This window comes from Balaenoptera borealis (assembly GCF_965194805.1).
Source record: "Balaenoptera borealis genome assembly, chromosome: 4".
NCBI classification, from domain to species: domain Eukaryota; kingdom Metazoa; phylum Chordata; class Mammalia; order Artiodactyla; family Balaenopteridae; genus Balaenoptera; species Balaenoptera borealis.
The window spans coordinates 42,946,570-42,971,184 of record NC_138861.1 but is presented as its reverse complement, the minus strand read 5'-3'; the positions used below and the strand labels follow the sequence as shown (position 1 = coordinate 42,971,184).

Here is a 24,615-nt window from a genome sequence, read left to right as displayed (position 1 = left end):
CCTGTTCCTTTTGTATTTATCTTTTCTTTTCTCACTCCTTACATCATCTCAGGGTCATGACACACTTTCATCATTTCTATCCCCCTCCTAGGCTGATGGTTCCCCAAATCACTCCAATCAGGGATGTCTGCCTAGCTCTAGCCCTACATATTCATCGTCTGTCCTCCTAGGAGACGTCCCAGGGGCCCTGGGCTCAGCCTGGCCAAAACGGAACTCTTTCTCTGCTCCCTACTGGTTTAGGCCCTTCTTAGCTCTCACCTAGGTTACTTCATTAACTTCTTAACTAGTCTCTTTGCCTTTAGTCTCCTCTCCAACCCAATTTCACATAACCTCCAGAGTGATGGTTCTCTAACAAAACTGTGATTATTTTTCTCTTGTTTTCACCCCTTCAGTGGTTTTTCATTTCCTTCGGATAGATTCCAGCCCCCTCGGCCTCATTACGAGGCCCCTTGTAAGCTTGTGCTGTGTTCCTTTCCTACTAGACACTTCCCACCATGCATCCTATGATAAGTACTTGAATGTGCCAACCTCTGTCGGGCCACGGAGCGTTCCATAGCTGTGCTTCAGCTGCGGTGCCTTCCTTGCCATCGTTGCTTGACGAACTCCTGAGATTCAATTCAGTGGTCACCTCCTCTGGGAAGTTCTCCTGAATCCTCCACCCCGGATGCAATGAATGCCTTCCCCGCCCATGTCCTCATGATGCTCTGTGCCCAAACATATTATGACTTTTATGAAACTGTAATGTAATTATTGATTTGTATGCCATTGTCCCTACTTACCAGTCACTTCCCAGGGAAGTTGGGGCCTGGTCTCATTCACCCTTATGTCTCTAGAATAGTTCCTGGTACATGACAGGCACACAACTCACTGACTAAAGGAATGAATGACATGAAATTTATTCTATAGCCCAAGACTTACTTGTGTTTGTGACAAAATTATAATCATTTCAATAATGCAATGAAACTGTGGTGATACCTGGATAAATATGATTTTTCATTAATCCAGTTTTATTTTGTTCTGAAATGTTAAAAGTCTCCCAAATCATTTTGTGTGTGAATAGTTCAGTTCTGGCTCCTCAAACCAAACAGGAAACAGCTATATCTCGCTCTCTTGTAGAGAAAGCTACATGGCTGCACCTATGAGTAGTTCCAAGAGAGCCTTCTGTCCATCTCCCTCTCAGAATATAGAGGGAAGTTCAGACCCAGAAGATAGGCATTGAGCAGCATGACAATTTGCAGAAAAGCCAGGTAGTTACAGACATTTTGGGGAAGTACTTCTTTTTTTTTTTTACATAGTTATTTATTTGGCCGTGGCCCGCGGCATGCTGGATCTTAGTTCCCCGACCAGGGATTGAACATGTGTCCCCTGCAATGGAAGCACAGGGTCCTTACCACTGAACCACCAGGGAAGTCCCTGGGGAAGTATTTTTGAAAAAAAAAAAAGGGGAATATAAGTTTCATAGACATGAAATTTCAAGCCAGCAAGAGCTGATTTGAAAACTTGAAAAAAAAGTGATGTAACATAAAAAGAATAGAAAAGTCTGCCTCTGGTGCTAAAGACAGCATAGAAGCATTTCCTGAGAAATTAGAGGATGTGGTTGGAAAGGAGAGCTATCCACCACAGCAGGATCTGATGGGTGGTGGTGTTTTGTGTTTGCTTCCTTAAAACAAAATCAGCAAATCTAGGGTTTTTTTTGCAATCTGAATTTTTTTCTATGTTTCTATATTTTATATGAATTAAAACGATCTTTATTATTTCTTATTTCCCCACCCCATTGTGGCTTTCAGAAACAGGAGACCAGTTGTTAGGAGGGTTTGTTGACATCTTTTTCCCCTGACAACACTGTTTATTAATTTAAAAATCTATTTATTGTTTTCTAAAAATTATGCTTATTTATTTGTCTATGATTCAGATGGCCGGATTTAGCAAATAATATAAAACACTCAGATAAATGTAAATTTCCAATAAACAAAAATTTTTTAGTATAACTATTGTACATCCCATGCAATTTAATGTAAGTATATATAAAATACTGCATGGGATACATTTATACTAAAACATTATTTGTTGTTTACCTGATACTCAAATTTAACAGGTGTCCTGTATTTTATCTAGTAACTCTATTTATGATTATGATGACCTTTTGCCAGGCAAAGACCATCCCTGTATTGGTGCATCACTAAGACCAGAGACATTTTGGCTATGTAGCCAGTTAACAAATATTAGAATATTTAAGTTGAGTCCTAAATCAGTCATTCAAATAACAAGGAATTATCACTAAAAAATAAACAAACAAACAAACCCCTGGTGATTAAGTAGGCTAAAACTAGGAATCCAAGAGTGGATCAACTTTAGAGAATCTATTCATGTAATTTGTCACATCAAAAACTAAATGAGAGGGACTTCCCTGGTGGCGCAGTGGTTAAGAATCCGCCTGCCAATGCAGGGGACACGGGTTCGATCCCTGGTCCAGGAAGATCCCATGTGCCACGGAGCAGCTGAGCCCGTGCACCACAACTACTGAAGTCCACGCGCCTAGAGCCCGTGCTCCGCAACAAGGGAAGCCACCACAGTGAGAAGCCCACACATCGCGACCGAGAGTAGCCCCCGCTCAGCTCACCGCAACTAGAGAAAGCCCATGCGCAGCAACCAAGACCCAACACAGCCAAAAATAAAATTAATTAATTAATTAATTAATTTAAGAAAACTAAATGGGAAAAAAGTCATGGGATTGTATTAATAAACGCAGAAAAGAGGTTGACAAAAGAGAGTGAGAATAGCTCATCAGAAGCTCAAGCTGCGATACTGAAATTCTGAGGACTTGGATGGATGGGCAAGGATCTTGGATGGAAGGGCAGGATTGATTCTCTTTGGAGGTAAAATAGGATCACAAGCCAGGCCAGACTTAGAGACATGCTAAGTGGCTTTGCTGACCCTAGAAAATCCCATCCACCATTTTCTCCCCTCAGATGCCACTTGGAAGACCTCACGACCTTGCTTCCTTCTTGAGCCTCCTGTAAGAAAACTTCCAACAGCAAACACACTCTGGCCCTCTGCTGCCCCAAAGGCTGGCACGGAGAACTTTTGGTTATACCCTCCCCCCTTCCCTCCTGCAGCTCCTTGTGAAGGCACATCAGCCACTGAGCTGGGCGCCCACATCTCCTTCCCCTGCCTTCCTCTTCTCTGATGATCACAAGCATACATCTACCGCTTAGGTTTTGGTTTGTCTCTCCTGCAGTGGCTTCTGGTAACTCTGAGCTTGTGCTGACCTGAGCAAGGAGGCCAGGCCAGCACAGAGACCTGCGTGACCTGCACCAGAGTTTCCCTCATTTATCCACCCAGAGGGAGGCTGACACAGCAGCCAGGGAGGGCAGGACAGGTCGAGGAGCATTTGTTTTCATGTTACTCTTTTACATTGTAATTTTGAAATTGGCTTCAAAAGAGAGGTAGAAATATAATAAAAGTAGTAATTATCATTGTTAACCTGAATACTTTTCTATCACTTAATAATCTTTCATTTTAAAGTATTTTTCACACTACTATATATAAAATAATCAACAAGGACCTACTGTATAGCACAGGGAACTGTACTCAATACTCTGTAATAACCTATATGGGAAAGAATCTGAAAAAGAATAGATATATGTGTATGTATAACTGAACCACTTTGCTCTACACCTGAAACTAACACAACACTGTAAATCAACTATACTCCAATATAAAATAAAAATTAAGAAAAATAAAGTACTTTTGTATCTATCATCCCACTGATGGTAGGAAGAAATTTTAAATGTTAAAAGTGTATTCTGTGTCATAAAAATATATACATTTCTTAAAACTGCCAGGTACTGACAGGCCAGGATAGGATTCCAGTGTTTGAAAAGGTACTCAGATGGTCAAAAATGCAGCTTCTCCAGGTGAGTAACTTCAAACCAGAGACAGCCTTAGGGTCTGGGCAAGTCTGCTTAGAAACAAGCAAGCTTTCTCTGAAAAAGACACCAAATAAAAAGTATAAAATGAAAAATGCATCTGAGCATTGTGGGCCTCCATGGTGGGACATGTTTTCCTTCCTTTTCTTTTTTTTTAATGTTATTGGAGTATAGTTGATTTAAAATGTTGTGTCAAGTTCAGGTGTACAGCAAAGTGATTCAGTTATACATAAACATATATCCAGTCTTTTTAAGATTCTTTTCCCATATATGTTATTACAGAGTATTGAGTAGAGTTCCCTGTGCTATACAGTAGGTCCTTGTTGGTTATCTACTTCATATATAGTAGTATGTGTATGTTAATCCCAAGCTCCTGATTTCTCCCTCCCCACCACGTTTCCCCTTTGGTAACCATAAGTTTGTTTTCAGTATCTGTAAGTCTGTTTCTGTTTTGTAAATAAGTTCATTTGTATCATTTTTAAAAATCAGATTCCACATATGAGTGATATCATATGATAGGCATGTTGTAATCTGATAGTAAATTGCAATTGCAGGGTGCTTCTCAAGGCAATGGGGTAAAACACAACGGTGCTTCACAGGTGCTTTCCAGAGCAGACTATTGTATGAAAGCCTTTTATCAGATGACCCTGCTCAAAATAAGCAAAAGAGACATTTCTTAATGATCTTTCTACATAAGGCATTGTCACCTTTTGTCATCTGATGGCTGAAGAGAAAGGGTATACGAAACACAGGCACCACTTTACCTAAACTGCCCTTCGGTGCTTACCATCTGCCACTAACCTTCACTGATTTTGCACTGAGCCTGTTCCCCCAACTATTTATTCGTCTTCAAGTATAATGTCAGAGAGAACGTACTAAGTGAACATATTCACTAAATAAAAAAGGTCAGCTGCATAGTACACCAGAGCTTACAGAGGAAACAGCAGTCCCTCCACCCCGGCTAGTCCTGCTCCCCAGAGAGAGTTCAGGTGCCTGGGCTATACACGTGGGGAGCCCTGTGACACACCTGATTCCAAAACCGAAACCAAAACCAGCAAACAAAAAGAAAACCCAAAAAGCTAGAAACGTGAAATTTCATCATTAGAGATGCTTATCTTTTCACTAAACAATTCCTCTCATTTCCCAGTGTTTTCTTTAAAATTCAGATAAGTTTTTGAGAAAACCACCGTATATCCCTTTTCTCTACGTGACTAAGAACACACGGTGTGTGTTCCTGGAAGGGGGTTCGGTTGCTTGAGGGAGGAAGATATCGGTCTCTTGATAGAAAGGTGAGAGGCCTGTCTAGCACTTTACCTCCAGCTCATCTGGCCTTTTTCCTAAATAGCTGTCCAGTGAAGAGCAACCGTACAGCAGACACGGTTCCCGGGGCTGGAGATAGATACAGAGCAGAGCAAAGGAGGACACCGGCAATAAGCAAATAGGTACAGGGAGGAAATCATGTCAGGTAATTAACAGCTCATAGTACTGTTTCAAAACCAAGTAAACTAGAGAAAGGGCAGAACCCTTCAGAGCTCCCCCTGTGCCTTACGCAGGATGGTGTCCCAGTGGCACCGTCTGGTCCACGCCAGCACCCCAGCGCCGAGGAGGTGGTCCATCCCCCCGGCGTTAGTGCCCCCTGCATCAGCACAATCATCCTCCTGCAGCCCAGCTGGGGCCTGGGGGGGTCGGGTAACGTCATGCGTTCCTGTTGTATTCCCGGCTTACCCCTGGCCACATCACAGTCAGGTGTCACAGATACTGAACAACTGATTTTTTAAAAAAGATGTCAGAGTTGAAGAGATAGACTACTTGACAGGTACCTGCACCTATTTTTGTTGTTGTTGTTGTTAAAGTATACTTGATTTACATTATTATATTAGTTTCAGGTGTACAGCATAATGATTCAGTATTTTTATAGATTATACTCCATTACAAGTTATTACAAGATAATGGCTGTAATTCCCCGTGTTGTACACTATATCTTTGCTGCTTATCTATTTTATACATAGTGGTTTTCATCTCTTAATCCCATATCCCTAATTTGCCCCTCCCCCCTTCCTTCTCCTCACTGGTAACCACTAGTTTGTTTTCTGTATCTGTGAGTCTGTTTCTGTTTTGCATGTAGATTCATTTGTATTATTTTTTAGATTCCACATATAAGTGATCTCATACAGTATTTGTCTTTCTCTGTCTGACTTATTTCACTAAGCATAATATTGTCTAGGTGATTCCATGTTGCTGCAAATGGCAGAATTTCATTCTTTTTTTATGGCTGAGTAGTATTCCATTATATATATTGGGTGGGCCAAAAACTGCCTTCAGTTTTTTAAGTAAAAACAAAAGACACATTTTTCATTTTCACCAAGAACTTTATTGAACAATGTATTCACCCTTTTGTTCCACTACATTCTGCCATTTTCCAGGCAACTTCATAATTCCATCTTCCCAAAACTTTTTATCTTTTTGAGCAAAGAACTGTTCCTGGTGCCTTTTACAGTCTTCCAGGGAATTGAAATTTTTTCCATTCAAAGAATTTTGTAAAGACTGAAATAAATGGAAATCTGAAGGTGCGATGTCTGATGAATATGGTGGATGAATCAGAACTTCCCAGCCAAGCTGTAACAGTTTTCACCTGGTCATCAAACAAACATGCGGTCTTGCATTATCCTGATGGAAGATTTTGTGTTTTCTGTTGACTAATTCTGGACGCTTTTCATCGAGTGCTGCTTTCAGTTGGTCTAATTGGGAGTAGCACTTACTGGAATTAATCATTTGGTTTTCCAGAAGGAGTTCATAATAGAGGACTCCCTTCCAGTCCTACCATACACACAACATCACCTTCTTTGGATGAAGATCGGCCTTTGGTGTGGTTGGTGGTGGTTCATTTCGCTTGCCCCACAATCTCTTCCGTTCCACGTTATTGTTCAGTATCCACTTTTCATCGCCCAGCACAACTTGTTTTAAAAACAGAACGTTTTCATTACTTTTCAGTAGAGAATCACATGCGGAAATATGGTCAAGAAGGTTTTCTTCGCTTAACTTATGTGGAACCCAAACATCAAAGGAATTCACATAACCAAGCTGGTGCAAATGATTTTCAATGCTTGATTTGGATATTTTGAGTATATCAGCTATCTCCTGCGTGGTATAACGTTGATTGTTGTTAATCATTGTTTTGATTTGATCACTATCAACTTCAACTGGTCTACCCAACTGTGGAGCATTGTCCAGCAACAAATCTCTAGCATGAAACTTTGCAAACCACTTATGACACGTTCGATCAGTCACAGCACTTTCTGCATACACCGCACAAATCTTTTTGTGTGTTTCAGTTACATTTTTACCTTTCTTGAAATAATAAAGCATAATATGCCAAAAATATTGCTTTTTTCTTCCATCTTCAATATTAAAATGGCTACACAAAAATTCACCAATTTTGATAAGTCTTTTTTTAAATGCACGCTGATATGACAGCTGTCACTATACAATCTAACAAAATTGTTGCGAATGAAGTTAAAGACATCCAAGTGCTACTAGAGCCATGTTGAGGAAAAATCTGAATGAACCTTTTGGCCCCCCCAATATATACCACATCTTCTTTATCCATTCATCTGTTGATGGACACTTGGGTTGCTTCCCTATCTTGGCTATTGTAAATAGTGCTGCTGTGAAGATTGGGGTACATGTATCTTTTTGAATTAGGATTTTCATTTTTTCTGGATACATACCCAGGAGTGGAATTGCTGGATCATGTGGTAGTTCTATTTTTAGTTTTTTGAGAAACCTCCAGACTGTTTTCCACAGTGGCTGTACCAATTTACATTCTCACCAATAGTGTAGGAGGGTTCCCTTTTCTCTACACCCTCTTCAACATTTGTTATTTGTAGACTTTTTGATGATGGCCATCTGACAGGTGTGAGGTGATATCTCATTGTGATTTTGATTTGCATTTCTCTAATAATTAGTGATATTGAGCATCTTTTCATGTGCCTGTTGGCCATGTCTATGTCTTCTTTGGAAAAATGTCTGTTCAGGTCCTCTGCCCATTTTTGGACTGGGTTATTTGTTTTTTGATATTGAGTTGTATGAGCTGTTTATGTATTTTGGATATTAACCACTTGTCATCCATATCATTTGCAAATACTTTCTCCCATTCCACAGGTTGTGCTTTCGTTTTGTAGGTGGTTTCCTTTGCTATGCAAAAGCTTTTTGTAATTAGGTCCCATTTGTTTATTTTTGCTTTTATTTCTTTTGTATTAGGAGACAGATCTAAAAATATATTGCTATAATTTATGTCAACCAGTATTCTGCCTATGTTCTCTCCTAGGACTTTTATGGTTTCAGGTCTTACATTTAGGTCTTTAAACCATTTTGACCTTATTTTTGTATATGATGTGAGGGAATGTTTTAATTTCATTCTTTTACATGTAGCTGTCCAGTTTTCCCAGCACCACTTATTGAAGAGACTGTCTTTTCTCCATTGTATATTCTTGCCTCCTCATAGATTAATTGACCATAGGTGCTTGGGTTTATTTCTAGGCTCTCTATTCTCTTCCGCTGATCTATGTGTCTCTTTTTGTGCCAATACTATGTTTCTATTATTCTGGCTTTGTAGTATAGTCTGAAGTCTGGGAGGGTTATGCTTCCAGCTTTGTTCTTTTTCTTCAGGATTGCTTTGGCAATTCTGGGTCTTTTCTGGTTCCATATGAATTGTAGGATTAGTTGTTCTAGTTCTGTGAAAAATGTCACAGGTATTTTGAGAGGGATTGCATTAAACCTGTAGATTGCTTTAGGCAGTATTAATTCTTCCAATCCAAGAGGATGGGATATCTTTCCATTTCTTTGTATCATCTTCAATTTCCTTCATCAATGTTTTATAGTTTTCAGAGTATGGGTCTTTCACCTCCTTGGTTAAGTTTATTCTGAGGTATTTTCTTCTTTCTGATGCAATTTTAAACAGCATTTTTAAAACCTTTCTCTTTCTGATAGTTCATTATTAATGTATAGAAATGTAACAGATTTCTGTATATTAATCTTGTATCCTGCAACTTTGCTGAATTCATTTATTAGTTCTAATAGTCTGGGGGTGGAGACTTTAGGGTTTTCTACATAAAGTATCATGTGATCTGCAAATAGTGACAGTTTTACTCTTTACTTCCAATTTCAATGCCAAAATACACCTTATTAATTTTGCTCCCAAAGGCTTCTGTCTGTGTAGGATTCTCCAGTCATCTTTAAAGCTAATAGGACTATCTTCATGAATAACAGCAAATTAAAGTCGATTGAATTATGATTTAACTCAGTAACTTTCAACCCAGCATAAATACTTAATGGACTCATCTAGGGAGCTTTAAAAACATCCTGTTGCTCAGGGCCACAACCTCGGATGTCCTCAAGTAACTGATTTGGGTGGAGCTTAAAAAACCAGATGATGCTGGTGCACAGTAAGTGCCATGAGCAACAATAGGTATGACTGATAATTAAACACAACTCCATGAGATTGTTTGGGCCTCTCAAACCCATGGTTCTCCAGGTATAGCCCCCAGACCAGCAGCATCAGCATTTTGTTAGAAGTGAAAGTTCTTGGCCTCATCCTAGACCTGCTAAATCAGAAGCTCTGGGGGTGGCGCCCAGCCATGTGTGTGGGAGGAGCCCTCCCGATGATTCTGGAACACACTAATGCGGGTGGACTGCTGGTTCAGACCTCTAAGCCATTCTGCCAGCAGTGACCTTTGCTGGAGATGTGGTTTTTAAGTTCCAGCACAATCTCTCTTATTAATAAGTCTCTTATTCAAACTTATTCGAATAATAAGGCACGACTGTCACAGCCCTCTCTCAATATATCCCGGCCAGAGACTCTCAGGGGTTCAAGGCTTCAGTGATGATTTTTAAACGATTGTGTTCTTGTGATAGAGTGGGCAGCTGCTGGGAGCTGGGATCCAAATCCCTGGCCTGATTCTCCTCCAGTTCACCAAGAAGGAACAGAGAGAAAGAGGGGTAGACAGGGGAGGGCCAGGAGTGGGCAGGGTCTGGAGCCCTGGTTCTCAACCTTGGCTGCACACTGAACTCTGTAAAAGATACTGAGGCCTGGGTTCACCCCAGGTATTCAGATGGAATGGTTTGGGTGTGTGCCCTGGGCATTGGGAGGGTTGAAAGGGCCCTGGGTGACTCTAATGTACGGCCAAGGCTGAGAAGCACAGGAGGACTTCTTGGTTTGGTTTGATCTCTTCCTTCTAACATGAATCTGACTCTTTGCTGTAGACAGAGGTACGGGGGAATGGAAAGTGGGCAGGCTTCTTGGGTTTGGTTTCTTGAACATCCTGAAATCCATATTAAATCCAGTTTCTCCACCGAGCAGGACAGCATTTGAATACCTGACGCCTGCCGTGTTTTCTTCGTTTCACTACCTGAATTATAAGATGGTTTCAACAATCTGTGTGTGGAGTCGACATAACAAGTGAAAGAATGGAGCATCTGATTGAGGTCCAACATGCTTCCCGATATTCTGAGTTTAATAACATTCTCTCCTCATTGTTTTATTTTACACTGTAATATCAGTGTGGCAACCTTGCAGTTGCTATATAAGACTTTTATTTTAACTTTAAGAACTAGAGCTTGGTCGCACATTTGTTCCATTTTCAAAAAGAGAAGTCAGCTAGTTTGCTTCACCGAGAAACAGAGTCACTTCCACTGGGGGACGATGCTCGGAGCGGTGACAAAGGGGCGAGGTGCCCACCCGGTTGCTGAGCTGCCAGGCTCACCTCAAGCATTTTCCCTCTTTTCCCACTTATGAGGATCCCTCCCAGGGTCCCCGCCAGATGTGTGAAATACGCATCCCAGCTGTGTTTGTATGGATATTGTCAATAGTCGTTTCTAAGTGACTCTCTACACTGTGCAGTTAATTATCTGGCCATTTTAGGATTTTAGGATCAAAAGTAAAGGGAAGTGTTGCAGCTTAATTTCATCGCTCACATGACCACTCCCATTATCTCCTATTAATGCTCCATTTTCTGAGCAGAGAGAGAGAGCGTGAAAGGGAGAATCCCAGGAGGTTTGCACTGGGGTCACTGGAGAGAGCGTGACTAAGGCCCCTGGAGGGAAGAGGGGTCCCGGCAGACTCGCCCTCAAGCCCCTACACCAGTGCAGGCAGGGTTCAAAGCCACGCCCGCTGCCCTTCACACAGCCCTTCTGCTTTCAACGATGGTCCTCCTTCTTTCTTCTGCTTCTTCTCTTGTGCACTTCGCTGGCTGCTGCCCGTCTCTCCACTCTCACACTTGGTCCTCTCTCTATTTCTGCAGCCTCTTCAGTTTTACCACCCCCTAACCCCTGGCTGCACCCCTTTTTCCATGAAATATGTCCACATTTAGATAAGAAGACAAAATGAAGAAGTTATACCGGGCAGATTAGTCTCCTGGGCAACAGAGAATAGATCAGTCTAGAGATGGGGAAACAGAGTGGGCAGAGGACGGAGGAAATAGCAAACTACCAACACCAGGCATGAGCGTGGGCCTTTGTGGAACACACAGCATTTTCACAGCTGGAATTCCCGTCCCCCTGGCGACTCACTCCTGGTTAGAGATGCTTGGCCTGCCCTGGTTTTCCGGCTCCCCCTTTGATGACATTTGATGCTCTTCGCACAAACTCTTGGGCTGATCCCCAACATTTTCAACTTTTCCATCACAGACCCCCTGCGTACCCAGCCCTTCTCCAACTTAGTTTCTGCCGATTCTCATTGCACAGGGACTGGCTGGAGTTGTCTTGGAGCAGTTGTGAGGGCAGACCCCCCAAAAGCAGTTTGGTGCTGCACCCAACCTCCTCTCCCCAGTCTGGAGATACACTGCAGATGTGCAAGCTGACAGGTGTGCAGGGGCGATTGTGGCAGCATCATGGGAAACACAAAACAAATAACCTACAAATACGAATACAAAAGAAATAACCTAAGTCCCCATCAATAGGAATAGGTTGTGATATATACAAATAATGGAAGGAAAAGGCAGCTCTCTGTATACAGACAAGGAATGATCTTCAAGATCTAATTTTAAGTGAAAAAAGCAAGGGGCAGCACAGTATATAAATTTTGCTACCATTTGTGTTCAAAAAGGAAACAGGAAATGATACTTACACTTGTACATGCAGAGAGTTTTCTGACAGAAACAGTGGTTACCTCTGGGGAGGAAAACTGAGTGGCTGGGGAAAGGGTGTAGTGAAATGTCCTCTCTGAGCTTAGTGCCATGTGTGTAGTGCCTGTTCAAAAAGTCTAATTAAAAACAAGATAAATGCTTTAGAACCAACATAGAGATGTGGAAATAGATGGGATCTTGGGTCTCATTCCTTAGTTGTACAGGTTAGAACATTGAGCCCAAATTTCCATAACCACTAAGTGACTAGAACCCTCACCGTCACTGGCACCTATGCTCAAGGGAACACAGCTTCAAAACCCTACATATCACATGCACTCATATGTTCACAGCAGCACTATTCACAATAGCCAAGATATGGAAGCAACCTCAATGTCCATCAACAGATGAATAGATAAAGACGATGTGGCATATATATACAATGGAATACTACTCAGCCATAAACAAGAATGAAATGCCATTTGCAGCAACATAGATGGATGTAGAGATGATCATATTAAGCGAAATAAGTCAGAAAAAGACAAATATCACATGATATCACTTATATATGGAATCTAAAATACGGCACAAATGGACTTATCTACAAAACAGAAACAGACTCACAGACATGGAGAACAGACTTGTGGTTGCCAAGGGGGAGGAGAGTGGGGGAGGGAAGTATTGGGATCTTGGGATTAGCAGATGCAAACTATTATATATAGGATGGATAAACAACAAAAGGAAAGGGAGGGTTGGAGGCAAGAGAGGCTCTTCCCAGGTCACTGTATAGCACAAGGAACTATACTGAATATCCTGTGATAAACCATAATGGAAAAGAATATGAAAAGAATATATATATATTATATGTGTGTGTGTATATATATATATATATATCTGAGTCACTTCGCTGTACAGCAGAAATAAACAACATTGCAAATCAACTGTACTTCAATAAAATTTAAAAAGAACTCTGTGTATCAGTAGAGCTGACAGAGTAAATATCGGGGTTGTACCACAGGGCGAGACATTTGAGACTGTTTCTTTATTTGTATTGTGAACAATGAACTTGTTGTGAAGATAGTTAGATGGTGCATGTTTATCCTAGTACCTAGCATATACTATCAGCACCTGATAAATGACTGTTATTTGTTATTTGGAGCTATTATGGTCTTGTTTGGGAAGGGAGGGATGTGAGGAAGGATGTCACAGGAGTGTCTGGAGATGAAGGCTTGCAGAATAAAGAAAAATAAAACACACACAGAGAACCCTTGACTCTCATTTATTTAAATAGTCACTAGAGAATCAGAGAGAGTAAATGATGGTTAACATGGAAAACATATGTTAGGGTGTGTGTAAGAGGGATATCGTGGAGAAAATTTCCAGTCCTTTTCACTCCAAAATGCCACTAAGCACCACCTGTGACCAGCATTGTCCCTTGTACTGAGAAATAAATGTGCCCAACCCAGGACCATCTGTGTGCTTCTCTCCATTTCTCTTTCATGCCTGATTGTCCAAACACCCTCATTATTCTTGCTAGCTTATTTCCTTTCCCATTTTCTCCTCTTCTGGGGCAACAGGTCAAGTGTGACTCAGAGCTCTGAGTGTTCTACTGGGAAATTGTTCGTCTTCCGTGGAGAGGCTGGAAAGATCCTGTTGTTCTGGGCAGCTCTGCTCACAGCTGCCTGGGCTGAGGAGCTTAGCAAGAGTCCAATGAGAGCCCCTCATTGCCTTTGTGCCAGAAATCCACCTTCCTGTAGGCTGAGGGGCAAGAACACAAGTTTCCCTCTCTTGGTTACCAGTTCATGATTTGTAATCATTCCATTCCTGCCTGATGGGAAGGAAAATATTGTGTGAGGTTCCAAGCTCAGGTTCTGCAATCATCCCTCCTGGGTTTAAATCTTCACTCCCCTGTGATAGCTTTGTGGTTGTGTGCTAGTTGTATAAGCTCCCTGCCCAGTTTCTATCTGAAAAAATGGTGGGGACAAAATGAGATAATCTGGGTACAAGGCAGAGCACAGGGCTTGGCTCTTAGTAAATTATCTGAAAAGGTAACTTGAAATCATAGCAGCAGCTATAGCAGTAGCAGAAGTAAATAAACAGAAGAAATAAAAAGGAGGTCTGGTTATTGGAGGAAGGTCCATCAGCACTGACTTCAAGGAACAGGGCCATTGTCACCAACTGCATTTGTGTGTGTGCCACTGCTCCCACTGCCCACCCGTCCCCCCCAAATGTATCCAGTCTTTGCTGGCCTGGGTTACCAGTGAAGAATGCTGTTTGGTCTCAGTAGTTCTGCAAGCAGGGTGATTTTAAGGAGGAGATTGTCCTGGTGGACAAATATCTTTTCCTGGTCCAGGGTGATACATGATATATCAAAGTTTTTAACAAGTATGTGAATACGTTATTGACTTACCTTATTTCAAAGACATAAATATAGGGCAAAGTCACTTAACCCTGAAGGCAGAGGTCAATAAGTGGTAGTTTTTTTTTAATACATTTTTTTAAAATTAATTAATTAATTTATTTATCTTTGGCTGTGTCGGGTCTTCGTTTCTGTGCGAGGGCTTTCTCTAGTTGCAGCAAGCGGGGGCCATTCTTCATCGCGGTGCGCGGGCCTCTCACTATCATGGCCTCTCTTGTTGCGGAGCACAGGCTCCAGACGCGCAGGCTCAGTAGTTGTGGTGCATGGGCTTAGTTGCTCCGCGGCATGTAGGATCTTCCCAGACCAGGGCTCGAACCCATGTCCCCTGCATTGGCAGGCAGATTCCTAACCACTGCGCCACCAGGGAAGCCCCTAGTGGTAGATATTTTTAAATCCTGCTTTCAGTATATACACGAGAAGAACACCAGTTACTTAGACTCTGCAGTTTGTAATTGATTCTGAGGGTTTGGGGTGGCATTGACAGATGTGATTACCAAGTGGATCCCCTGGTCTTTGGAGAAATTGAAGTGTTTATGTAACTGAAAAGTTAGACTGTGATCAAAGGAATACTTTTATAAATCATTGTCATGCAGTCATGTGGAGAGCTAAGGACTGAATTGACCCTGCCGTACCCAGTCGGTCACCCTCTGGGTGGTGGCCTAACGTGCCTGAACATGGCTTCAGGAAGTGGACATCTTCCTTTGCAGAGTAGCTTTCACCTTAGAAAGAACTTTCACATAAATTATTCCATTGGATAAGTTGTCTGTAGCCTCAGCTCATATGCTCGTTTTCTCATTGGACCCCACCTGAATGATAGGCAACACTGTACCACGATGGGAAGAAAACCTGGGCTCTCCTGACCACGGTCACTACAGAGCCAGGTGAGGAAAGATTTTTCAAATAATCATCTAGCTACTAGTCTTTTCCTATCCTGTGATGAGCCACGGATGTTTTCCAACACAGTCTGAAGTCCCAACAGAATAAACCTGCGTATAGCTTATTAATAGGGAAAGTTCTAAAGATGCATGTTATTCAATAAATTTAAATATTGGTGCAGTTGCCTTAGTTTCTAAGGGAACTTCCCCTTGAGAATTTCACTTTACAAATGAGATACACATTATATTTTTATGTAGAGTCCAGGAGGATTTCTGTAGGATCATTTCAGAGGCGACTTAGTTCTCTGCAGAACTGAGGCCTGACACTGACATCTGATCAGTCACCCTGATTTCAAAGAATTCTTTTCCATTGGCAGGTTAACTTTTATAAAAAAAAAAAAAAAAATTAGGACATAGTGCAATCCTTTTACCTAAAAGTGTTACGTGGCAAGTGCTTAACTCTCAGTAAAAGGGAATTTAGATTTATTCAGAAATGTTATTAAAATACCCTATAGGATAACCTGGAATATCGCCCTTGACACAATAAAGCTTCTCAACGCCCTTGGCTTAAGTGCGTCTAAACTGCCTGCCTTTGTGGGAGGTTTATCTCTGGGCTCTGATCCATGTTCAATATACTCCCAGGTTGAGCTCCATTTATGTTCAATCAATAATATTCTGTGTCACACTGAACTGGAAGACCAAAGCCAGTGGATCAAGTTTATCACTGGATGCATGTAGGATAAATTTCAAATCATTGAAAACATACCATACTAACTTTGTCTCCATGACAGTCTCAATTTTGTGTGTGTTCCCACAGAAATGGAGGAAACAGAACTGTCAGCAGAAATGTCCGGAGACATGCGAAACCTGGAGGAAGAGGCTATGACTCCAAGCACATCTGCTGCGGTGACCACAGAAATATTCACTGCCAGTATGACTTCTACCGTTATTGATGAAGATGCAGGCCAATTAAAGTTTATATTAATGGTGTTGATCCCGTTGATTGTATTGGCCGTCCTATTTTTATCCGTGATACTCTTTGTAATATACCATAAAAGAAAAAGGAATAAACAAGGTAAATATTTTGCCTGTTCCCATTTCCAGACAACTGCTTCATATGTTAATGAATAACTGATAAAACACAATACTTTTTGCTTCCACACAGAGCCCTCTAGCCAAGGATCGCAGAGTGCTTTACAGACACGTAAGTATTATCCTAACACCTGCCTGGAGCTGGGATGGTATGGGAAAAGAAACAGAGAGGTTTTTAAGTGAAGCAACTACATAAAATAATACGTGATGAATGACTTGTTTCAATGAAGTTTTCCAGAGTTTAGAAATGCCATATTCCTTCCTATTTAAAAAAAAAAAAAGAAGAGAGAATGCTTTCAGCCTAAATTGAAAATTAAAATACACAGCTGCCATCTCTGTATCTAATCTAGATGAGGGCCCTGTGTAATTTTGGCCAATAGGTCAACGTAACATTTCCCAACCATTGGAGGAAACGGTTAGGCTGGTGAAGCTGTGGGTCAGACTGGGGGCAGGGTGGGAAGGCTGGAGTCCTTGGGCTCTTCGCCACAAGAAGAGGATTCTTCCATCTGTGCTTTGTCACAGATACTGTTTTCTCCCCCATGCCCCATCCCCATTTAATCTTGAAAAGCCCTGGGTGAAGCATGGTTCCTATTCTATTAAAGCTATGCTAACTTTTAGAATGAAATTCCTGATTGGCTAAAGATGACTATCATCAGGGGAAAACTAATCTGATAGAACATTCCTGGGGTCAGAGATACACTCTTGAGAGGATTCACTTCCAATGCCAGGACTATCAAATAGTAGGTGTCAGAATAGTTCTGAGTCCAAAGCAGACTTGGTTTCTTTTGGCTTGTGCTGGTAAAAGTGACTCCAATTAGATTTTCAAGTTGAAGCCTTTAGGCATTCCAAAAATCACTCAAGGGTGATAAGATACGTATTTATATGTGCCTACAAAACTCACTCTGTGTCCTTCACATCGACTAACAGGGCACCTCTGGCTTTGAGATCATGCCCTTGGCCTGCGGGCCCCCTCACCATCCTTGTACCAGGAGAGGCTTTAAGCTCTCCTGGAGCTGTAAATGGTCATTTTCCATTACGCCAGCAGGTAGGGCAAATGCGAGCTGGGAAGGAAGAACTGAAGAGCAAGCATTACCTTTCATGGCAGGGTAGTAGATTCCAAGAAAGTAGAAAATACACATGTTTCTCCACTGCTTGCAATTTCAGGGTGACCTAATACCAGTCATCACGTGGGAGCTCCGTTGTAAGCTAGAGAAAGAGAAAAAGCAAACAGAGCTGCCTGGACCCATTTTTTTTTTAAGTAGGGAAAGTAAGAATTTCCTGCCCAAACCCTAGCCTATAGCTGATCTTACCTAATGGAGTCATGGGGTCAGGGGGAGGTCGGGGCTGACTAGTCAAATGGTCATGCTCTGAAGCTCTAAATCCAGAAAGGGACTTTTCACTGAACTTTATTTGGAGAATCTCAAAATTCAAAAGCCATTCACAAGTGAGAACTGACCTCAGACACCGTCCAGGCAGTATTTGCTGTTCCCTTTCCTGATGCCTCCATGCCTGATTGATGCTATGTCTTCTGTCTGGAATTTCCTTCTTAGTTGCTTGGCAAACTGCCACCCCCTTCTTCAATGCCCAGTTCTAAAGTTTTTATGAAGAGTTGAGTAATCACACCCCAGGCAAAATTAATCACCACCTCTTGACTGTTCACACTTATTGTGCACAGTATTTACACTGGCATAAGTTGGTGACTTGCCTTTTTTTGGTCTCTCTTTCTTACTAGGTTATGTTCTCTTTAAGGTCCAAGAGAACTAAGAACTTGTCTTATTTATCTTGTTGAATAGTGTGGCGAGGACAGACTTTGGAATACTCTGCCTAGTTGGCTTTTGCCTTTCCTAGCTCTATGACCTCTGCTTCAGTTTTCTCATCTGTCAAATGGGCAAACTCAGCACCTACCTCATAGAGTTGTTGCATGAATTAAGTGGATTCATCTATTTAAAGCACTTAGAAAAAACAGTACCCAACATATTCTGTCAGACTGACAGATAAAAGGTTCACAACCACTGCCCACTGAAGTCCCCCCATTCATATTTAGCATTACAATGCAAGTCAGTAAAAGGAAAATATATTTAAATTAATGGAATTTGATCTAAATATATTTTTAATTTATTTTTCCAGGAAAAATAAAACTGTCATACTGGGTCAGACCAGCATTTTGCTTGGAAAGTTCCCAAAGGAATGTTTTGTGGGAGGGCATGGGTGATGTCTCCGGTTAGGAATAGACACATTGTTTCTGTCCTCAGGTGAATAGAGCCTGCTGTATTCTTCCACACCAAGAAATTTCTTTAAATTTGACAACTGGGGAGCACTTGGCCAATATTTGTAGAAAGAACACTTCACCTGTTTGGAAATTACCTTTTTTCTTTGGGCCTGTCCGTTCCTTGTCCAGGAAAGGGAAGGCTGTGTAGTGACTTAATGTGCTATTGTCCTTCTCCCTAGACTTGCAGGCATTAGATTTGCAGTTGTTATTATTTAACATTTATTAGGTGTCCTGATGTGCTGCATCTCTGGGAAAGAGCTGCAGGGGAAACAGCTGGCAGTAAAGCATCCCTTTAAACAGGCTTTAACTACAGGACACCTGGCTGGGCTCAATCTCCATAAAGACACTCTCTTGCTCACTGTTCAGCACAGAAACCAGATAAGCAAGCCGGTGTCCTGCTGGGCCCCCCATCCCCACCCCTACCCTGCAATCCTACAGTCAAGTGCACCCGGGAGTCTAGCCCGCAGGAGGGCTTCGTGGGGCTAAGTGGGTGTCAGGGGGGAACTGAAGGAGGCGGAGGGAGTGGGGAGGCCGACAGGAAGTGGCAGGGCTGTGGGAGGGAAAGTGGAATCAAGTGCGGGTCGGGGGTTGTGTGAGACCTGCGTCTGCCTCCCGGTGCAGAAGGAGTAGGTGGCTATTAATAAAGAGACAGAAGCCAGGTGGAGTGGAGCGGGCAGGGTCTGATCGCTGAGGACGGGTAATTGGTCTCCCTCCCAGTTTAATGCTCGGCTCCGGGGCGCTCTCCCAGATGTTTTCCCGTTGCCATGGCGACTGGGGCAAGGGTAATGGCCGTGGAGCAGGGGAGACGAGGCCACAGGAGGCTTTTTGCTCTCTTTGAATACTGATTACAGGAGCTTCACGTTTGTAATGCACTTTTGTAATGGGTTTTTAAACTTTTCTATCATCCGCATGCAGGGCTAGCTTTGGCTCACCGCGAAGCCTGCGGGCACCCAGATTAGAAAGATAAATCCCCCCCTCGACAGTGGGGCTGTGAAGGGTTATTAAGCAGGGAAAGAGGGAGGGGGAGGCGGGAGGGACAAAAAAGGGGCATTTTTATGGGTCACCTGTAAGGGAGGTTCAGCTGTATAGGGGCTTTATTTCTAGTAAAATCCCTTAAGGAAATAGCCTGTACATTTTAGATGAAAAATGCGTGGATATAAAATAAGATGAGCGTACTCCCCTTTCCCCAATTTAAGTGTCTGAGGAGTTAGGCACCTGCGGGAAGCTTCAGATTCCTACCGAGAGGCAGGAGGGCACAACCTACAGCCCCTCGAAGGGAAGCAGTGATGGCATGAAACTGACATCTGAGGCCCAACTTTCCTGGGTTAGCGGTGCCATTAAAGCTTGCCAACCCACAGGAAATTACAGCAGCTCCCGGCTGCCAAGAGCTCAGTTCCAGGTGCCTGCTGGTTGTGTCCCCTCGCTGAGGACCTGCACCTCTGCCTGCCAGACAAAGGAGGCCTCTGATGGCTAAGGATCGAGACCATTTGACTATTCGGTGGACCTCTACAAAGTGGTTTGCTTCTCAGTGGTTTTCACATCATAAAAGGTGCAGTGGGGCTGTGCTATCCACTCTCTGGCCATCATTGCCTCGTTTCTCTGGGTGCATTGGTTCCCCTGCCAAACAAAACAGAGTTTGAGCACTGGGCCCTAATTCTTGCCCGTGTTCATCTGGAGTCTGGTCAGCATTCGAGCCATTTTGCAAACTGTTACCTGACTCACCTCAACTAACAGCAACAAAAAGCAGGCTTGTTGGAAGTTTCACTATTATGAGAATGCTAAATCCAAAACATTGGGCACGAATTTAACCCCAGGGCTGGACAATCCAGATTAAGACCTATTCATTTATTCAATAAATATTTACGGGGTGTTTGTCAGGTACCGTGCAAGCTGGATGGGGTAGGGCTGGGGGACGCCACCATGAACAAGGCAGACATGATCCCCGCCCTTTGGCAGCTATGGTCTAGTGGGAGTGACAGACAAAAAAGAGTTAAACAGAGAAACTGATCAATGACAAATTGTGGCAGACACTGTGAAGGAGCACACGAGGAGCTGAGCTGGGAAGCAGTAGGAAAGATGGGCCTTCCTTCAGACAGAGGAGGTAGGGGAGGCCTCTCTGAGGAAAGAGTATAAGCTGATGTAACTGGGCAAAGGGCTCGAGTGCCTGCGGTACAGGAAGCCAGGCTCTGAAAGAGCAAAGGAAGCCAGAGTTTGCAGCAAAGGAAGGATTTATTGCAGGGCGCCAAGCAAGGGGGTGGGAGACAAGCCTCAGATCCACTCCAACTTGATCATTGAGTTAAGGGTGTTTTTAAAGAAGAACAAAGAAGCTGCGATTAATCATCGTCTTGTGACATTTCTGTGACATTTCTTAATCATGATTCTAGGAGTCAGGATGTTTCTGGTTTACGATTCTCTGGCCAGGTGGTCCATGGCTGGGGGTCTGTGAGCACCACTTGCCCTGGAGAAACAACCTGAGTTTGTGCTTTAATGGTGAGATCTACAACAGCAATTTTAGTACATTAACGATGTTATCGATAACAGCAGTTTTAGTCATCTGACTCTGGTTGATTAGTGTTCAGTTAGCACAGGACTGAGGTCAGAGGGAACAAGAAGGGGGATGAAGATTTGGATAGAGAGATTAATCATAAACTCGGTAGGGGACCTTCTGTTTTAGGGGGGACTTGGTTTCAGTGAGACCAGAAGGGTGTGAGAGATCCACCCACACAAAGAGCAGGGCGAAAGGAGAGTTCCAGGGGGAGCCCGTGATTGATACCCCACGTCCTACTCCGGGACAAAGGGACAGTGTCACGTTTGGTTTGGTGTGTTGCAAGGAGATGAGACAGCAGTGGTTTGAACCGGCACATGTGGGGGCCCAGGAACAAGCCCTTTTTTCAACTCCTCCTTTCTCCCTCTTACCACTGTTTTCCTCTTCCTATGGATAAAAATAGTCAAGAGGGATGGACATCCGCTGTGAAGTGAGCACTCTCAGAGGACCACCAGATCTAAAAGAACAGATTTACGTGGATGGGACCACATTTCAATATGGCAGTCTGCCCTTGTTTGACATAGAGGTTAACTATTGCTCCTTTCAAAACGTTATCTACTTGAAGTCATTTCCTCTCTTTGTAGAGGAGATTTCAGCTGTTGTGGAAATAAAAAGTTGTTACACACACTGAACGCTAACATGACTTTCCTATTTACTCTCTTGCAGATCACCTGGGAAGTGAAAACATGAAAGTGTAAGTTCCCCACTGCGTCCAGTCCAGCTCGGGATGGGCCAGGATGTCGGGGGATGAACAGATTAGAGAGCCGGCTTTTCAAGAGTTTTGGGTTTGACACCCCTTGCGGGGACCTTTGGCTTCCCCAGCCCCAGGAGGATGTGCCAGAGTGCCCACACTTCACCCCAGGGGAGATCTGAGAGGAGGGCAAGGTCCTTTGTTCAGAAAAGAACTTTTTTTCTGACTGCTACTGATTCCAAATGCATTGTTGGTTGAGTATGCTGACGCTGGGTGTATTTCAAGGACATCCGTTCATTTATTCTGATTAAAAATTTTATCTCCAGGGAAGAGACTTTAGCTGGTATTAAGGGAGGGGAGCCCTGGTAGAAGCCTGGGGTTTGTATGTTGAGAAGTAGAGCGTGGTGGGGAGAGGGGGCGAGAAGAGGAATGGAGGTGGCGGGAGGGGTGGAGGAGAGAGAGGAAGAGAGGATGCCACCCGGAGGAGCCTGGGGCGATGTCACCACCACCTCTGCCCCCCTTCCCCGGTTGTTTGGACACTAGGCTGGCTTCCTCTGCAGGGTGGCGCCTACGCAGCGCAGCGGTCAGAGCAGGTGGTCCCCTCCCCCAACCCCACCTACATTAACCTGGGCTTCTCCCGTGAACTGCGCGCTGAGCACCGGCCAGGGAGGACGGTGGATTTTTTAGCACAAGGGCTCCATTTCTTCAAGGCAGGAAAGCCTGGGAATGGAAGGGCGAGGTGATGAAAGTAGCCTGTTGACCGTGGCCTCTGGACCTGGAGCACTGATCAGAAACCCCCAAAGAAAGGGAAGTGAAATTGAGCAAGGCTAAAATGCTAAATGTGGCAACTCCCCGGAGGAGTCTCGGGCTTGGTATCTTCCGGGGGAGCAGAGTCTCCTGGGCTGCCTTTCAGCCCATCATCAGTAATGGATGAAGGTTTATTTTCGTTTTTGCCTTTTTTCCTATTAGAGTTTGGTCCTCTTGAATAGGGCAAACCCCCAGCCTACCCTGGAGTGTAAGACACTGAATCAAGTTCATCTTCCTTACAGTCAACGGTCAACGTCCTAGGCGCTCCTCAAACAAAATTCAACACATCACACATGTTGGTTTTGTTTTTTGTTTTGTTTTTTCCAACAAGCTCTTTATTTTCTCGCTCCAGACCTATTTTTGAGGAAGACACACCCTCTGTGATGGAAATAGAAATGGAAGAGCTTGATAAGTGGATGAACAGCATGAATAGAAATGGTATGTGGTGTGGAATAACCTAAGGTGGTTTTTTCTGTGCTCTCTGGTAAGAGAGGGCTGCCCCCGCTTTGTAACTATTCCATGAGTCCTGGAGGGACCCTGTGAGCCCACCCACATTACATCTGGCACATGCATGAAGTAAGCGGGGGGTCTGACCATCCTTAAATATGCAGTTTAATTATTGCATCAATTGTTGCCACTCTTTTGTATTTTTGCACAAGTTTTTCAAATGGCCTCTTTCTTCTTGAAAATGATCTTATTTTTGAGCAAGGAAATCTCTTGAAACCAAACTGTCTGGAAAAATTTACCATCTGGCATTACCTGATATATTATAGAATCTAGAGATTTGTGATTTTAATCTGTATATAAATATAGAACTTTATCAAATATGGTTTACATAGATCTGTCTGTCTAGTAGGCACTAGCCATATATGTCTATTTAACTTAAAATTTAAAAAATTAAATGAAATTTAAAATTTTGTTCCTTACTCACTCCAGCCACATTTTGAGGGCTCAGTAGCCACCTGTGGCTAACAGCTATTATATCAGACAGTGCAAATCTAGAACACTCCCTTCACTGTAGAAAGTTCTACTGGACAGCACTAATAGAGATAGTAATATAAATATCCAATTATAACTTAATTTCCAATTGATATCTGGCAATAATTGTAGTATATGTCCTTTACTTTTCATTAAATCAATATTTAGATTTAAAAATGATGACAGCTGTTTTTTCTATTTTTTATTCCATTAAAAAATCAATAAATTATTTTAATGCTCATGCTAAATTAATACAATCTACTATTAATATTATCATATCACTTGTATTTTTAACATTTATCTTAAAGAAAATACCCTGGGAGCTGTCAGATTCAACAATCTACAATGGAGTTCTCAAATCCAGAGGCTTGGTGTTAGAATTTTTGTACCAGAGGCTCATCAAGATGAGCTTTCCAAAAGATGAGAACCATTTAACTAAATTGTACAATTTTGAACGGTTTTTCGTAGTCCAGTATTGAGGGAAGAATGGTTCTGTAAAGCATTTGAGGATAGGGGTGGGTCATTGAGATAACCCTTAAAGTAGTTTCATTTTGTTGTTTTTAGTTTATAAAAATAATATACATACACAGTAGAATTTGGAAAATGCAAAAAAAAAAAAAAAAAAAAGAAGAAGAAGAAAAGTGTTCCACCACCCAGAACCAATCTCTCTTCATATTTTGGTGTATTTCCTTTTGTGACTGAGATAATTGTAATATAAAATCATGATCCTGTTACACTCACTAAAACCAGAAATCTGGAAAAAGGCATTTCCATTTGACAACTAAAGCAGAGAGTGGTTTTGACACATAGGTGATAGATCCAATTGATATTTCTCCCCCTTGAAAACAGCAGTCGTGTAATAGGAGAGAATTCTGATGACTTTAAGAAGGTCG

General features: G+C 42.6%; 1 protein-coding gene across 8 annotated transcripts in view; it reads left to right on the top strand.

Moving 5' to 3' along the window:
- TMEM154 (transmembrane protein 154) overlaps positions 1-24,615 on the top strand; it is a 44,064-nt gene that overhangs the window by 6,513 nt on the left and 12,936 nt on the right. For 5 of the 8 annotated variants that reach the window (XR_014244534.1, XM_082391584.1, XM_082391581.1 and 2 more), the window contains exons 2-5: positions 16,158-16,415; positions 16,506-16,544; positions 21,913-21,940; positions 23,097-23,182. Coding sequence is in view for 7 of the 8 variants with exons in the window: in XM_082391584.1 (XP_082247710.1) it covers positions 16,158-16,415; positions 16,506-16,544; positions 21,913-21,940; positions 23,097-23,182 (411 nt within the window). In the remaining variant the exon portion in view is untranslated. Of the gene's footprint in view, positions 1-16,131; positions 16,416-16,505; positions 16,545-21,912; positions 21,941-23,096; positions 23,183-24,615 lie in introns of all 8 variants that reach the window. The other 3 variants (XM_082391583.1, XM_082391580.1, XM_082391585.1) reach the window with 2 other exon arrangements.